The sequence below is a fragment of the Protopterus annectens genome, chromosome 12.part0, assembly GCF_019279795.1.
Source record: "Protopterus annectens isolate FY-2018-M chromosome 12.part0, PAN1.0, whole genome shotgun sequence".
Classification (NCBI taxonomy): domain Eukaryota; kingdom Metazoa; phylum Chordata; order Ceratodontiformes; family Protopteridae; genus Protopterus; species Protopterus annectens.
Genome location: NC_056746.1, coordinates 188,821,218 through 188,837,673, shown reverse-complemented (window position 1 = coordinate 188,837,673; position 16,456 = coordinate 188,821,218). Strand labels below are relative to the sequence as shown.

Genomic DNA, 16,456 nt, shown 5'->3' with positions numbered 1-16,456 from the left:
ATGGCAGAAAATCTCAGGTTTTCCCAACATGCCATCTAATTCTATTTTTTTAAACATCTCTTCTTGTGCAGTCTCATATTCAGCCAGCCTTTTTTTCATTTTGACCTCTGAGTTTTGCAGTTTTATCACCTTATCTGAATATCTGTTTAAAGCTTCTTCCATTTTCCCAGCCTTTTGAGTTTGAGTTAGTATACTATATCATTGTTTCATTTATTTTAAGTGTGTGTGTGTGTGTGTGTGTGTGTGTGTGTGTGTGTGTGTGTGTGTGCGCGCGCGCATGCAGTTGCCTTATACTTTCCTGTAGGTTACTGGAAGTCATGTCTGGAGCTTGCACTGCTTCTTGCTGAAAAGCTGCAGTACTTTTCCTAGTCATTGTTTCTTCATCACCTTTTGTACCTGATTTTCCTTCAGGTCTTCTGCATTTCTTTTTTCCTGGCAACCAAGCAGTGCACTTACTAGCCCGTTACTGAAATTTACCCAGAAATCTAGGTCCACTGGCTTTCTCTGCAAAGTCTCTGTTTTCACACTTGGAGAGCTAGAATTAAGCTGTAGGCCACGGTGGTGCAGCGGTTAGCATTGTCGCCTCACAGCAAGAGGTTTTCCAGTTCGATTCTCATCTGGTGTGCTTTCTGAGTGGAGTCTGCATGTCCTCCCTGTGGTCGATTGACATGCAGGTAGGTACGAGCGTGAATGGGCGTGCCTTCTTTGAAGTTTGGGTGTCAGGCTGGCAACTCGGCACAGTAAAAATCCACTGCCAATCATGAGTGGACCGGAGTTCCACAGTGGTGACCCCTAACCAGGAAAAGCCGAAAGACAGAGCTAGAATTAAGCTGTTACTCAGTGTGCAGCCGTCTTGGAAGTCAGAAGTGCATAGAGTTTGGCAGTAAAGGATCCCACGTAAGTAGTGAGGTTATCAAGATGGAAGGGACTTTTGAATTTAGCCAGGTCATCACTCCGTTTTAATAAATAAGCCATAGCATAATCTCTGAATACTGAGTACTGGCAGATGCTTCCATTTTCAGAAGGTGTATGTGACTGATTTGTGGTCCTGTTTGCCCAAGGAGCAAGTTACACCTGGTTGGGAACAAAGATGCCCCATACTAGTAAGGACCAAGTCTTGGATTTTATCACCCCTGATTAGGGGTGGAGACCAACTGGTCAAGAGAGTTTGTACTGATGATTACATGTTTGAGAATTGTAAATATCCGAGTTAATGGAGGGGTAGTTGAAGTTTCCTAGGAGAATGATGCTTGGCTTAATGCATGGGTTCTTTATTTTGGTTAAGTATGAGGTATCGGCTGAGGGAGGGAGTCCTATAGTTAGCTGTGATGTGATAATGGGTTTTGTTAGTAGTAAGTTGGATGTGGATGAGTTCCAGGCCATTGTTTTGTCTAAGGAGTCTGGAGGTGAAATTTTTTTTAAGAGTATAGATGCACTGCTGCCTTTAGTGTCTTCATCTAATGCAGTGGGCCTGAATGTGTGATAGGTTTTGAAACTCTGCACTGATAAAGGGCTCTCATTGCTATTAGACTGGGTCTTTGTAATGATGCATATATTAGTGTTTTCCAGGGTAAGGTGTCCTTTGAAGGGAATGGAGTTTTTTGTTAAGGCTCCTAGCAATGAGCAGCAGTATCTTTATGCTGTCACTATTCTGTGCTGGTATGTTGGAAGCTTTGGAAGACTGACATTGGCTAAAAAGGAGCATTTCTGCCCGGGCCTCCGCTGAAAACAGGCTCTGTGGAACCTAGTCGGACTTTCCCGGTCAACAAATGTTAAATAAATAAATAAAAAATAAAAGGCACTTTGTGGGTTGACACAATTTTATCCAGTATATAAAAGCCTTTGGTTGATAGATGCAGACTATCCCTGGCAAAACTGTTAAGACTGTCTACCAACTCTTCCCAAGCTGATATATATTATACTCCCCATAGAATGACACCAGAAGCTAAGCCAGTTGCTGAAGTCAATAATCGCCTGTTTGTATTGCAGAATTATTCTTGGTGATGATAGAATGCTGCTTAAGGCTAAGTTTTAAGTTCATAACTGCATCAGACACATATTCCAAGAGCTCCATCTTCTCTCTCTTTGTATAGTCCAGGGAGGTACGTCTCAAGTCATTTTACACCCACATGGACTATGACTGTGTGAAATGTATGCTTGTGGTGCAGGGACTTGAATGCATGTGAGATATGGTAAATCCTGGCACATGACAGGCAACTGACAGTGACCCTCTCCTTGCACAGAATGGTGAGTGATGCATTGGAGTGTCCCACTATGAAGTTATTTATAACTATGACATTAGATTATTTTGGAAATTTGCCATATGGGCTTTTGAACTGAGTCAGTGCGACTCTTAGATGTATGTTTCATGGTGAGTTCTGTCTGCATTGTTTGTTTATGAGGTTGCTGAGTGTTCCCGTTTCTTATGTTACATGTAGGAGGCCTTTGAAGTTTGGGTAGGGTACTTTTAAGAGTCTCAACATATGTAGGTATATGTGTTTGGTTTGAGCTGTGTGTGATTGTTTATTGTGGTATTATGTGGCACTGACAACCTGCATGTTACTTGCCATGGCTTTGTGGGAGAGCTTTGACTGCATTAGCATTATAAAACTACATCTCTCACAAATTGTGTCACTATGTTTAAGCAGTAGGTGGTTGTTAGTAAACATTAGACATTGTCTCACGATGCCCATTTCCACCAAGCTGGCAACAGAGACAGTTGGAAAGTGCAAATCCATGGTTCCTAGTGCTTACTAATATGGGCTCAAGGAGGAGTAGTGCCTATGAAGCTTGGAATTGATTGCTGGAGGTGCTGTCTTGCTGATAGTAGAGATCGTACTGGTCTTAAAACAGCTGCATGCATCTAGAAACCAATGATCCTTTGCTCTTTCTCTCACAAGAAGTAGAAGACTAACACTAATCCCAAGCTGCTTCCTGAGAAGCAGTACTAACCAGATGTTGCTGGGTTCAGTACACTTGCTATAGCCTTGTCTTAGTAGATACCCTGCATAGAAGCTAGAGCACATGGAAACAACAGAAAGTCAAGTTGTACAAAGGCCCTGAAATGGGCCTCAGCAAAACTGCAAACAGACCAATCAGTGAAGGCCCATGCACACATTCCAAACAGAGACAAGCAAAAATCTACACCTCTCTGATCTTCTGTAGCACTGTGAGCCTTCACCCTTTTTGTCTTTGCAAGAATGTTTTTTAACTGCACTCCTGAGTATATTGTCTTTCAGGTGAGACGTTAAACAGAGGTCCCAGCTGCCTGAGTTGGTGATAGCTTTGGTGGATATAAAAAAATCCCATGGCACATATTGAAAAAAGAGTGGGGTAAGTTCCCTGGTTCCATGACCAGATTTCCCTTCTTCAGTGTCACCTCTGGTCTCCCCTGAAAAGAGGATACTGGCCTAGTGGGACTAACTTGGTAAACAAGGAGTAAGTAAATAAATTAAGTAAAAAAATAAAAATAAATCACCCGTGAATTTATTCCATTTTTGGTCCTGTAGTCTTAAACTCAGTGTACAATATTACCAGCTTTCCTTTTAACTAGTCAGTCTCAGTGGTGCAAATGGTAGCACACACACGTTTGGTGTAGAAGGCTGTGGGTTCTATTTCTGCACCAGGTAGATCAATTACTGACATGCAGTTCAGCATAATGGGGTTCTGCACTCCTGAGTGTGCCATCTTTTGGATGAGATGTTAAACTGAGGCTCCATCTGGTTTGGTGGTAGCTCAGGCAGATGTAAAAGATTCCACAGCATCTATCAAAAAGAGTAGCAGAAGTTTCCCAATGCCCTGGCTGAATTTCTCCTAGCAGTGCAAATATCACCTCGGCCCTTCCCTGAAAAGAGGCTAATAGCTTAGCGGGACTAACCTGGTCAACAAAGGAGAAAGAAGTAAAACTAGGTTTCTGTTAATTTCCCTACAGAATGATATGGGATTTACTGGCTTATAACTGTTGACTGTCCATATCTCCTTTGCAGCAGTAGTCTGCTGAATTAATGTAAATATTTCTGTATAAAGACAAGCTGGTTACACCAGCAGAATCTGAAGCTTATTTACAAGTTTTATGTAAAATGTTCATGTAGACTACACAGTCTGTACTGCCATCATTCATTTTATTTTCTTTCTTCACAGGTGCCTTATATACCTGCCAGTCGACAGCAGGTTAAAAATGTGTTGTCACTGTTGAAGGGACGCTCTGGAAAGATGGTTGATCTGGGCTCAGGTGATGGAAGAATTGTAAGTCAAAATTTAATCAGCAAAATGCAAGTGTATATCTGGGTGTACTCCCTGTAGTGAACTCATTTTTTATTACTTATCACTGTCGTTGATTTATTCTTAATTCTTTGTGCTTTTGAAATGTTGCACCTTTTCTTTATTATTGCATGACTTCTTTTTGTTTATATTTGTACAGTGATCCAATACCTTAGATTTAATATCTGTCTTGAGTGGAATTTTGCATTCCTTGTACACTCCAGGAACTGCAAGTGTAGCACAAGGTCTTTTCTTGTCTCCAAAAAAGCTTTATGAAGTCTCATAATGGAATGACAGAGGTCTTTAGTTTTTTTGTTTAATTTGATAATACATGTAGCTATTTAATAGCTGAAATATATCCAGCTGACTATTATTGTTTGATCCTGTAAGGATTTGCATGCACTCAAAATACATTTATTAGTCAGAACTGCATTGTACCTGATGCCTCCAAAAAATTGTCAGTACCGATATTCCTTAAAGAATTCTTGAAGCTGTATATTTTTGACACGGACATATGATCACCAAAGCAGTCTGTTATTGAGGCTGTATTTTTTTCCCTTTTTTCTTTTGCCATTGTGCATTCCCCCGTAGTGAGGTAGCTGCTTGTAGTGTTGGTGTGCCTGTGTCATAAGCTGACTAGGACCACAAAAGGCTTACTACAAGCCAGAGATAATGCCTGGAAGATCTGGAAAAAGAACAATACTAGCTTAAATAGACAGAAATATCAACAACTTCGCAATCAAGCCAAAAGGCAAACAAAGCTAGACAAACAAAGCTACTTCCTTCATCTCCAAAACAAACACTCTAAAAAACCCCAAAAATTCTGGCATGCTATTAACTCCCTTCTAAAACCTGGTAAAACTACTACCCCAGCTCCCAACACAAATTCCACTACTGACAGCTTAGCCTCTCAATTTAACCATCATTTCATAGACTCTATTCTATCACTATCTACTCAGCTATCTAGCAATAACCCTATATCCACCCCCACTAAGGACCATAGTAATATACCACCTTTCACCCTCTCTCCCATACCAACCTCCATAGTCAAAAAGCTACTCTCAAAATTAAAACCTACCACTCTTGCAGCTGATGGCCTACCCACTAATTTCCTAAAACTAGCAGCTGAATCTCTAGCCTACCCTGTCTCAATTCTGATTAACCGCTCCATAAAAGAGGCTTATATCCCTCATCTATGGAAGGAATCACATATTATCCCCCTACACAAAGGTGGTAACTCCTATGAGCTATCAAACTACCGCCCCATTGCTATCCTATCCCCCCTGTCCAAAATTCTGGAAAAATGTATTCATACCCAAGTGATGCATTTCTTAACCTCACATAATCTCCTGTCCTCAACCCAGCACGGCTTCCGCCCAAACCACAGTACAACCACTGCTCTTCTGTCTTTCACCAACCAGGTTAACCAACTCAGAAATAACAACAACTTTGTATCTGCCATATTCTTAGATCTCTGTAAGGCATTTGACATGGTCTCACATAACCTACTACTTCACACACTAACATCATTATCCTTTGCCCCCTCTACAACTGCTTGGTTCAGAAACTATCTCTCTGATAGGAAACAATCAGTCAAATGGCAAGGAACCCTATCACCCTTACTATCATCCACCATAGGTGTTCCACAAGGCTCAATAGGAAACAATCAGTCAAATGGCAAGGAGCCCTATCACCCTTACTATCATCCACCATAGGCGTTCCACAAGGCTCAATACTAGGTCCATTACTATTCACTATTTTCACTAATAAACTACACACCTCCACACTGCATGCATCACTCATACAATATGCAGATGACTCCACATTAATCTGCTCAGCCCCATCCCTTACCACTCTTCAAAATCTTACCCAGGAATCCTTCAACGCCACGGAAAAATGGATTAATGATATCCAACTGATCCTTAACCCCAACAAGACAAAACTACTACTTTTCTCCCCAACCAAATACAAACCCACACCCCTCTTTTTCACTATCACTTCCAAAAATGGCACCACAATCTCCCCCTCCCATCACACAAAACTCCTTGGCATTGAAATAGATAATGACCTCCACTTCGATGTCCACATCTCCCAAACTATTAAGAAAGTACATAAAAAATTAGGAACACTGTATAAACACAAACACTTCCTAACAGACCAAGCACGAATCACCCTAGCCCAAACCCATCTTCTGTCTACACTACTGTATGCATCTCCTATCCTAACCTGCATTAAAAAAACAGACATGAACAAACTAGAATCATGTTACAATAAGATTGCAAAATTCACCAGTAACTCTGCTTTTCGTAGCCATCATTGTCTTGCCCTAAAAGAATTAATGGTTAGAACTTCCTCATTTAATTAGTTTCCACCAACTTGTCCTCACCTACAACATCCTAAAGAATCCCCACAAGACTCCAGCCTTGAACCAACTACTTAAACAATACTCAGCAAACCGTCCACTCCGCTCATCCAACAAAACCCTGCTGCACATAACTCAAGCCAACAACACTGCAGGAAAAGCTCTATTTGCTCATACCATAGCAAAGACATGGAATAATCTCCCCCAGAATATCTCCTCAGCTCCATCTATCTCACTGTTCAAAAGATCACTTAAATCACACCTCCTGCATTCCTGGCTCTGTCCTTGCATCACATAAATGCTTTCCTGCTCTACCCAAATACTTCAGACCCACTCTACATCCTGCTTTCTATCTCTATACTACTGTACTAATTTCTCCTCAAAACTGGCATACAATGCCTTCCTGTGCTCATGCTCAGTCCTGCATCAGCAAAGTTTGTCTGATCATGCTATCATATGTGATATATCTGATGATTGTATTGATACAATGTAGTCCTTTCATTAGTTTTATACAAATCACTTCTTCATATTGTTTTTTTTTTTATATCTTGTATTATAAATAATATCTAGTATTGTGTATATTACCACCAAACATGTAGTTGTATTACTGGAGCTTTTCTCCCCGGGACTCCGCTGTAAATGGACCTCCCTCCAGTCGGACTTTCCCGGTCAACAAATGTAAAATAAATAAATAAAAATAAATAAGCTGGCATGCTACACTACATAAAACCTATGATTGATATTACCTCTTCATATCTTACTTTGAGATTAAATATTAAAGCAGGTTTAAGTAGCAAATGATTGTTCTTAACCTTATCTGTTTCCTTTGCCAGCTTAAAAATTTCCCATTAGTACTAGTGGCATCTTTCCAAGCCTTGTTTGGTCTCACAATTGGCTTCACTGATGTAGGTCTTTTTCCAACATGTTTGAAGGCTGGTGTATGATTACTTTCCTTCACTTCTTCTAGGAATTGTCCTCCAGCTGTGAAGGCATTGTCCACTACATAAGTCTTTTTCCACAAGGGTAGGTTATGGTGAAAGTACTGTAACTTTTTTATAAAAAATTAAACTAGACCTAATGCAGCACATGACTATATAACAGAACAGCAACAAGAGGGTAGGAGAGTGGGTTGATTAGGTGAGTTGATTCGTTTGAAAATACTTTTGTCTTGGAAATGTACTGGCAAGATGAGCCTTAATTTGAGAATTGCATTTTTAAAATAAGAAATACTGACTACAGTACTCCCCCCTCTCTTGCACTGTTACTGAAATTTAGCAAAGATGGTATTAACCAGTCCACATACATAAGTTCTTACACCAAAGGAAGCTGATGGAAAGTACAAGACACCACTAGACAGTGCAGTTAGTTAATAACTTGGTAAAAGGCCTGCAGTGTTCTGTATTACAACATACTGTATCGGTCAGGACAAACCATCTGTTCCTGCTGGCAGAAAGAAACAAGGTGGTAAATAGGTTACGTAGGATAATTATAAATTATGTGACTCAAGCAGCATCTCTAATTCATTTTTCTTGATTAGATTTCGCAAAATGTACAATCTGTACCCAATAATGAGGCGGTGATTGTCTGTATTTGTTCTTGCAAATGAAAAGATGAGTACTAGTGTGATACACTGTGATTATAATGCCACAATTACCACCATGAGGTCAGTTGCTGGTTAGGATATATGCCTGTCTCATGTGCATGCTTTACTGTGAAAATATTAAACAAAAAACATTGGATACTGCATTGTTCCTAAAGCCTTTCTGGACCACTGGCAATGGAAAATCTCTGAACTATTACCACTAAGGCGTCTGCAACCTCAGGACAGCCTGTCTTGTTCTTTGTATTTCTGTAGGAACCACCCCATTTCATTGGTATCCTTTATGTCTTCAGAAGAGGATTCAGATTCAAGTTGGCTCAGTAGCATAGAGGTATAAAATCTTGACTTTAACTCAGTCAGCCTGGCTTTGGTTAAAGATCTGAGTCCTGCAGGAGTTAGCAGGGATAGAAGGAGAGGGATGAAGCTGTGCCTGTTCACCCTTTTCAGGAAGGAAGTTTGGGGTCAAATACCTTATTAGTGGTTCCAAATTCCCATTGTAGACCATGAAAAAATAGTCCACCTGCTTACAAAGCAGAGAGGCTGCTGAGGCTTACATCATGTACAGAGATGAAAACAACCCTTACTCACATTAGCTCATTCTACTTCCACCCCTTGAGTGCAAACTGGCATGCACATGACATAGAAAATCCAGCGATGGCTGCCTAGATGATAGCTGCATTGCATTTCTGTAGTGACAGTACAAATACTCAGCAGGCAGAAAGGGATCAAAAACAAAAAGAGGACCTTGATCCAGCTCCTTGACATACAAGGAGGGAACCCTGACCAAGATCCAGATGATCCATATTTTATTAGCAACCCAAGTAACTGGGAGAGCTGGTCAGGGAGGGAGAGGAAGGATGAGAAAGTGCCTGCTTGCCCTTCCTGGGGTTGGGGATTCTTGATTGTGTGTGTTTCTGGGACCCATGTATTGTCAGTGATTCTTAACAGAGACTACTCATGATGGGAAGCATCTTGTGGGGGGGGGGGCAAGGCTTAATTAACTGCAGAACTGAGTGACTTGCTTGCCATGTCTGTTGTATGCTTATCCCATGAGCATGATCTCTGCTTGTGCAAGGTAAGAATATCAGAGCTAAAGAAAAAAGAATGTGATGTCTGCCTGGATGATGTCCTCATTCCAGATGAACTGTCACTCTGTAAAATGGAAGAAAAGGGTGGGGCCATGGTAGTAACTGTGAGCCTTTTAAAAAGACACATTTTCTCTTCAACTTCATTTGATAGTTTTTTGCATTTTTTATATTCTTTCATTTCATAACACTTTCTGTTCATCAGCTTCCATTTCCTTGGGGCTGTTGTCCTGGCAGCAGTGTGGTATTGCATGCTGTGTCACTATCCCCTCTTACCTCACCTGTTTGCGATACATTCACCAATGTCAGAGCTGCAAGGCTGAGCCATTTGGCATTTGTGTATTGCCACTCATGTTACCCTAGGTACTCCATAAGTATTGCTTGGTAGTCCATACATACTACTGAGCCTTTACTTTTATGCAGTCTTCTGGCTTTGGCTAGGAGTCACCAGTGCTGTGAGTCAGGCAGCCTACTCCCCCAACTTTGAGTGAGCCATAAAAATTTACTGTAGGAAATTTTTATATGGGCAGGAATTATTATTGGGTATGTTAGTGATTGTGTACACTTTGTGACAATGTACCTGCTATTTTTTCTTTCAGACTGAGTTTTTGGAAAAGGGATTTTTTTGACAGAATTTAATGTGCTGCTTATGCATTACTGTGATTGGGAACCATGTATGTGAGTGTATGTGTAAGTGTGCTGCTTATAAACACTTTTTGACAACTAATCTTCCAACCAATTCATTCCAGCAAGGTGTACTTCCTTTGAGACATCTTCCTCAGTTATAGCATGCATATGTACTCTGCTCCAGTTTTTCTTTCTCGGGCTGTATATAGAAAGAAAAAACAAGCTACCAAAGAGCTTTTGCTGATACAGTAGGCTAAGTCAGTGTCTTAGCTGATGGATGGTGAATGTGTAGTAGCCATTACTCCTCAGATGACTCACTTGCCTCTCTACCTTTCACCTGTATAGTCCTTTCAACCACCACTAACCAGAGGTTAGCCACATTCTTTATGGATGTTCCAGTGTCTGAGACAGGCATCAGAGAGCCATCTCTTTTGGGTCAAGTAGCCTAAGAAAGAGACCTGTAGACATGGCAGAAGTGCCTTCTCTGAGTTGGTCTTCATCCAAACCTGTAAAGAAAAAACAAAAGGTTAAATTTTGTGAATCTGCAGACATGGTGTCTGTTGGAAAAGATTTTCATACCTTAACCAGGGGATAGTTAAAGGCTGTTAATCCTGGTGCTCAGGAACCCTTACCTGAAAATAATATAATTTGAGTTATTCCTGAGGAAAACATGCTAGAGAATTCTGACATTGACAGACAGAACTTCTCTTGCAGATTCAGAAGCCCAAATCTCTGAGGAATTTTCCTTTTCTTAGACAATATCCAAGATGAATGAGGTGTTTTTATCAGAAAAGGTGGATGTTCTCCCTAAATTGATGAGCTGTTATGATGTATTACAGGTAGAAATGCTTCATTCCACTCCCATTCCTCCTATTGTGCCAGCTTGGAGGATGTTTTAATGCTGTTTATAATAAACCTGATTCTCAAACTTCAGTGCCAAAGAAGACAAATAGATTTTTACAGAGTTTCTGAAATTACCAAGTATTTGTTTTCCCAGTTCATGTCTAACTCTGCAGCAATATCAACAACATGCCACCTGAAAATAGACTCTTGGTTTCTTCCAATCCTTCTCTTGTGGGCAAGAAGGACAGGTATTATATATATTTAGTAAGAAAATATTTTCTTCTTCCACTTTGGTGTATAAAATTCATAAGTATCAGACTCGTGAAAGTTTAGTCTTTTTTTGCATACAGTTTGAGAGACTTATCTGTTACGCTTCCTCCTGAAGGTAAGACTCAAATCACGCCTTAAAGAATATGTATGAATGACTGTGCAGATATTGTGTCTAGGGCCACTGCTATGGCTACTACTACACTGTTAAGGAAATATTCATGGATAGATAATCAGAAGTTTTCTGATGAGGTAAAATCTGAAATTATAAATTCAGCTTTAGATAAGAAGGTTTTGTTTGTCCCATCTTCTACATAGGTCATCAAACAATTTGATGAGGGAGGTAAATTAATACAGGATGTTTCCAAGATTTTTCAGCCCCCCCCCCCATTACAAATCTCTCAAATCCAGTTATTCGTCTAACAACAGAACATTCAATCCCTGCCTTATCAAACCAAATAGGGTCCCAAAAAGAGATAGCAGGAGAGGAATAATGAGAAACAAGTATCTTTTATTAAGGTCAAACCCAATTAAAACTGGTCAGTCCTTGTAACAACTTATTGGAACAGAATTCCTGTAAATAATTGAAATATATCTCAGATTGTTAATTTCAAACATCTCACGGGTTATTTGAGTATAGTAACAAGCATTACTCATCTTGCTGTTAGATATTGAACACTCTTTACGTCCCTTGCATTCTTGACGCTACTGGTTTTCTATAAATAGATAGGAAGAGGAGGTGAAGAAAGTGTTTTTTGAAATATCTTTTGTTGTAATTACATGTATATCATTATGTACATTTAAATATAATTTATAAAAATGTATTATATGTTATATTACCCAAAGGCTGTAAAGACCCATCAGACCTAGCTTCATAGTGACCCATTTCAATTTCAGATCATGATTGTAAAGAGTTTATGTCTATACTAGCTAAATGAATGGAAAAGTTATTACCAAAATTGATAGAATGGATCAGTGTGGTTTTTTGGAGGGGAGGCAAGCATTTGACAATGTTAATTGAACAATGATGATCCAGAGAGAAGTAGAATGGAAGAAAATAACAATGTTGTTGGTCAGTCTTGATACAGAAAAAGCATTTGACAGGTAAGCTTGACTTTTATAAGTAGGGCAATAGATGCATTTAAATTCCCTTTTATATTACTAAGATTAATTAGGGAGATATATGAAGGATTGGAGGCAAGAATTAAAGTGGGAGGGTTTCTCTCTAATCAGTTGTGTCTGAACAGAGGAACCAGGCAGGGATGTCTCATTTCCCTTTGTTGTTTGTGTTATATTTAGAGCCATTGGCAAAGAAAAATAGGGACTCAGAAATACAAGGATATAATTGGGATGGCAATCAATAAAAGTTGGCTTTATTTTTAGGCGTTATGTTTTTACCTGATACATTCAAAAAAGGACATCTCAGAGCTGTGGAATGTTTTGAGACAGTTTCAAGTATTTCCGGGATGTAAAATTAATGAAGATAAAAGACTATAGCCATAAATTATGACCCTCACACAAATTGGTTAAGCAATACCCACATTTATGGGGGACATGATAAAATGAAGTGTTTAGGAGTATGGATTAAAAAGGCTTCTGTTATAGCAGCAAAGGATATGTGGGAAGAGACTAAACAAAAGATAATATAAAAACTGAGAAACTGGAAACTATTACTTATGGATAAAGATGGCAAGATACAAGCAATGAAAATGTTCTTAGTCCCTTTAATGTTGTATATGGGTCAGGCATAGTTTTGTCAACCTGAGGATAATTTGTGGACAATAATCAATAAAGAATTGGAGGACATTATGTGGGAGAGGAAAAGTGCAACAGTTAAATGAGATAGGTTGATCCTTCCTATAGAACAAAGTGGTTTAGGTTTACCTGATTTGAAGGGATATTTTAAAGCTACATACACAAGGCTCATATATTTAACACAAGCAGAAGGTTATAATTCAAAGTGGAAAGGGATGATGAAGAAGCAATGAGGGAAGTGCATGAAATGGAGAGAAAGTGTGAGATTTTGGATGCAGATTCTTAAGTAGAATAATAACCATACAGAATATTTTATTCATAAAGCAGAAGAAAGTTTTTTAAGAGCTAAGCCAATACAAGAATGGAGAAATGAGATTTTGCCCGTATGGATGACTGAAAGTAGGGGTACAGAAAATAGGCAAAAAGGGCTGGAATTTATTGGATAAACCTGACAAAGGAACCAGTATATTGGCTGCAAATAACTCAAGCAGGAAGGCAATAGAGTGGGATGAGTCCAAGAAGACATTTGGATTGCAGGCTAGAGAGTGCCTTCCCCATCAGGGCTTGCTGTCAGAGTACAAGCAAAGAGAAAGGGATAGGAGAATATTAAGTGAAAGACCTGCTCTGGTAGAGTTTTTAGTTGAATCTAGAACAGATATAGTTGTTAAAAAGGGGTCATTAGTAGGGCATATTAAATATTGCATGATAAATATAAGAATCAATCAGAGGAGGTTAGAAAAGATTGGGAAGAGAAACCGGGAAAAACAGTTTACAAGAAAACGATAGGGAGACATGTATGGCTCCCAAGTATGCAACTAAGTCCAGAAGGATTAGGATCTTTGCTTGGAAGTGTTTCCATAGATATTCTTATACCCCAAGCAGACATCAAAGAATTTTTCATCAAGTAGACAGCAAATGTCAAAGGGATGATGGAGAAGAAAGAGGTAACTGGGAAAATATGTTTTATGAGTGCAATGAGTTGGCATGTTTTAAAAATTCCCCTGCAGAATACTCTGTCAGAAGTATTTGGTGAGCAAATGGCTGTAAGTAAGGAAATTATTCTTTTCAGCTGGGATACAAGATCTAAATTGCCTAGACATCATTAAGCCTTATAAAGTTTAAGCCTGTTGACTGCAGAAAATGCAATTACTAAAAAATGGAAATCAAAGTTTACACCAACTGTATTTGAGGTGTTGAATATTATAAAAGAGATAAGTGAATTGGAGGAGGAATCTTTAGAAAAGGGAAGGAACAAATTACATAAAAGTAAATGGAAATTGTGGGAACAGTACATGCATAATAATGTTCAGGAGGTATGACGTTTTAGGGAAGGTAGGAATTCAGCAGTTTTTTGTAACAACTTAATGATGATAGTAGAAAAGAAAATATATGTGAGTTTGTGTATTGTATTTAAATGGAAAACGTTAAAATAGTTTGTTTTCTTTTCCATTAATATTTGTTTGCGTATCTTAAGTGATAGTTAAATAAAGGTGTTTAAAAAGAAATGATTTTTTGTTTGGACCACAAGCTGCTAATCATTTCAAAACTCTGCAAGAGTAAGACAAGACCATGAAAGACTGCAGGCAGAGTCCTCTCTCTACAGTTCCTTGATACCATAGAAACTACCTGTTCAAATCCACTTCCTTTATTAAGAAGGATCCTAGGCCCACTTACAAACATAAAAAAGCACCTATGAAAAGTTTTTCTGACAAACCGCAGAGGTACTCCCCTTTAGGGACGCCTCCCTTTTGGGGCAAAACCTTATTACTGCCATCCTCTCCACCACTCCCATCAAAAAGAATTTTCCTTTCACTTCATTTCTGGGATGTGGTAACTACAGACAAGTGGATTCTAACCATCATGAAAGACAGCTGCGCCATGTCTTGGGAAAGTGTTCCCTCCATGAAAGGGATTTCCAATCTTCTGCACAACCAATTCCTCTTGATTTGTCCCATTATTCAGGATTGTTGGCACTGGGCAGCATAAAAGAAGTACCTTCATCCTTCCTATGAAAAGGATTTTATTCAAGGATCTTACGTGTTCCAAGGAAAAAAGGGCAGTGGAAGCCTATCCTGGACCTCTACCTGTTAAACACATTACTTGAAAGTGCCTACCTTCAAAATGCTTTTTCTATACACCCTCCTGCCCTTCATTTTGCCTCAGGGGGTTGTAGTGTCTGTAGACCTCAACAATAACTATCTTCCCATTCCCATCCGTCCATCTTGCAGGAGATTCCTCAGGTTCTTCTCTGGCTCTTCTCATTTTCAATTTACTGCTTTACCTTTTGGTCTTTCTACTACCCCAAGAGTTTTCACAAAGTGCTAAGCACCAGTGGTAGCCTTCTGTTACTCTCAGGGAATTCAGATTTTTCCCTGCCTAACGATCTGTTGATTCAGGCTTTGTCCACAGACACCCTCCTCAAGCACCTATATTTCACAGTATGGCTCTTAACCAACCTAGGATTCAACATGAATTTCTCATCTCACTCTCACTTAGGACTTAGTCTTCTTGGGTTGCAGACTAAACACAAGAGTAATGCATGCCTCCCTGCCTCAGGAATAAGTCCAAAGCCTTGTTAGTTTTTTCCAAACCATCTGCTTGATGACTCACTGCACAGTGGAAGGACATCTTCAGGGCTCTGGGGTTCATGGTTGCGTCCATCCAAATGATGCGATTGGCCAGGCTCCATATAAGAAAAATTCATTGTTACTTAAAATCAATGTGGGCCCAACACACATCCCTTGGACACCCTGAACCCTCTGTGGCCTCGCATCAAGAAGGAAATTCTCTGTTATGTAAAACAGGCATCTCTCAACCAGGGCTTTCCATTCAACCTGGCCCTCACAACAAAATTCTTTACACCGAAACCTCAGATAAGGCTTGGGGGGATCTGGACAGGCTTCCACAAGGTACAGGGGAAATGGTCACCCTCCTTCCTGAAGGAACACAACAACCTAAAAGAGACAAGGGCCCTTCTGAGACTCTGCAGATTTTCTCTCACCATTGGAAACCCTTCCTTATTTTCCACAAGGAAAGGGTAATGCTTAGAACCAATCCTCCTTTCATGCCGAAGGTTGTGAATGAGCTATCCCTGTATCAAGCCTACCTGGTTTATTCCCCAAGCCTCAAAGTAGGAGAGAAAGACTCTTACTTTCCTTGGACATTCACAGGCAGCTGAGGTTCTTTTTGGAAAAAAAATAAGACTGTCAGAAAAACTAACTATTTCTTTCTTTCATGGAAGCCAAGCTGGTCCTATATATTAGAAGGAGGAAACTGGTACAGAAAAGAGTAAAATCCCAAGAAGGGAAGACATCCCTGATCAGTATCAGCAAGAAACTACGATCCCTCATAAAATCATCCAAGGCGAGCTTTGAAAGAAAAATTGCCAAGGACTCCAAAGATAACCACAAGGCATTCTTTAGCTATGTCAAGAATCTAAGTGGCAATGCTCAGATCTGTTCGGAGGTGGTACAGAATGGCACAAAATACACTGAACCGACCGATATCGCCAACATGCTGGCAGACAGGCTCAGTGCAAACTTTACCCCCCCTCTCACCCCCAAAAGGGCCTATAACCATACCAGAAGAATGTAGAGTCCCTGAAATCACAGACACTCAGGTTAAAACGGCCCTCTCCAAAGACAAAAACACAGCATC

General features: G+C 39.8%; 1 protein-coding gene across 2 annotated transcripts in view; it reads left to right on the top strand.

The window, feature by feature from the left end:
• The window catches only part of ANTKMT (adenine nucleotide translocase lysine methyltransferase), a 102,229-nt gene that overhangs the window by 51,521 nt on the left and 34,252 nt on the right, over positions 1-16,456 (top strand). For both annotated transcript variants that reach the window (XM_044089229.1, XM_044089228.1), the window contains one exon: positions 4,141-4,245. In XM_044089229.1, coding sequence (XP_043945164.1) covers positions 4,141-4,245 — 105 coding nt within the window. The remainder of the gene's footprint in view (positions 1-4,140; positions 4,246-16,456) is intronic.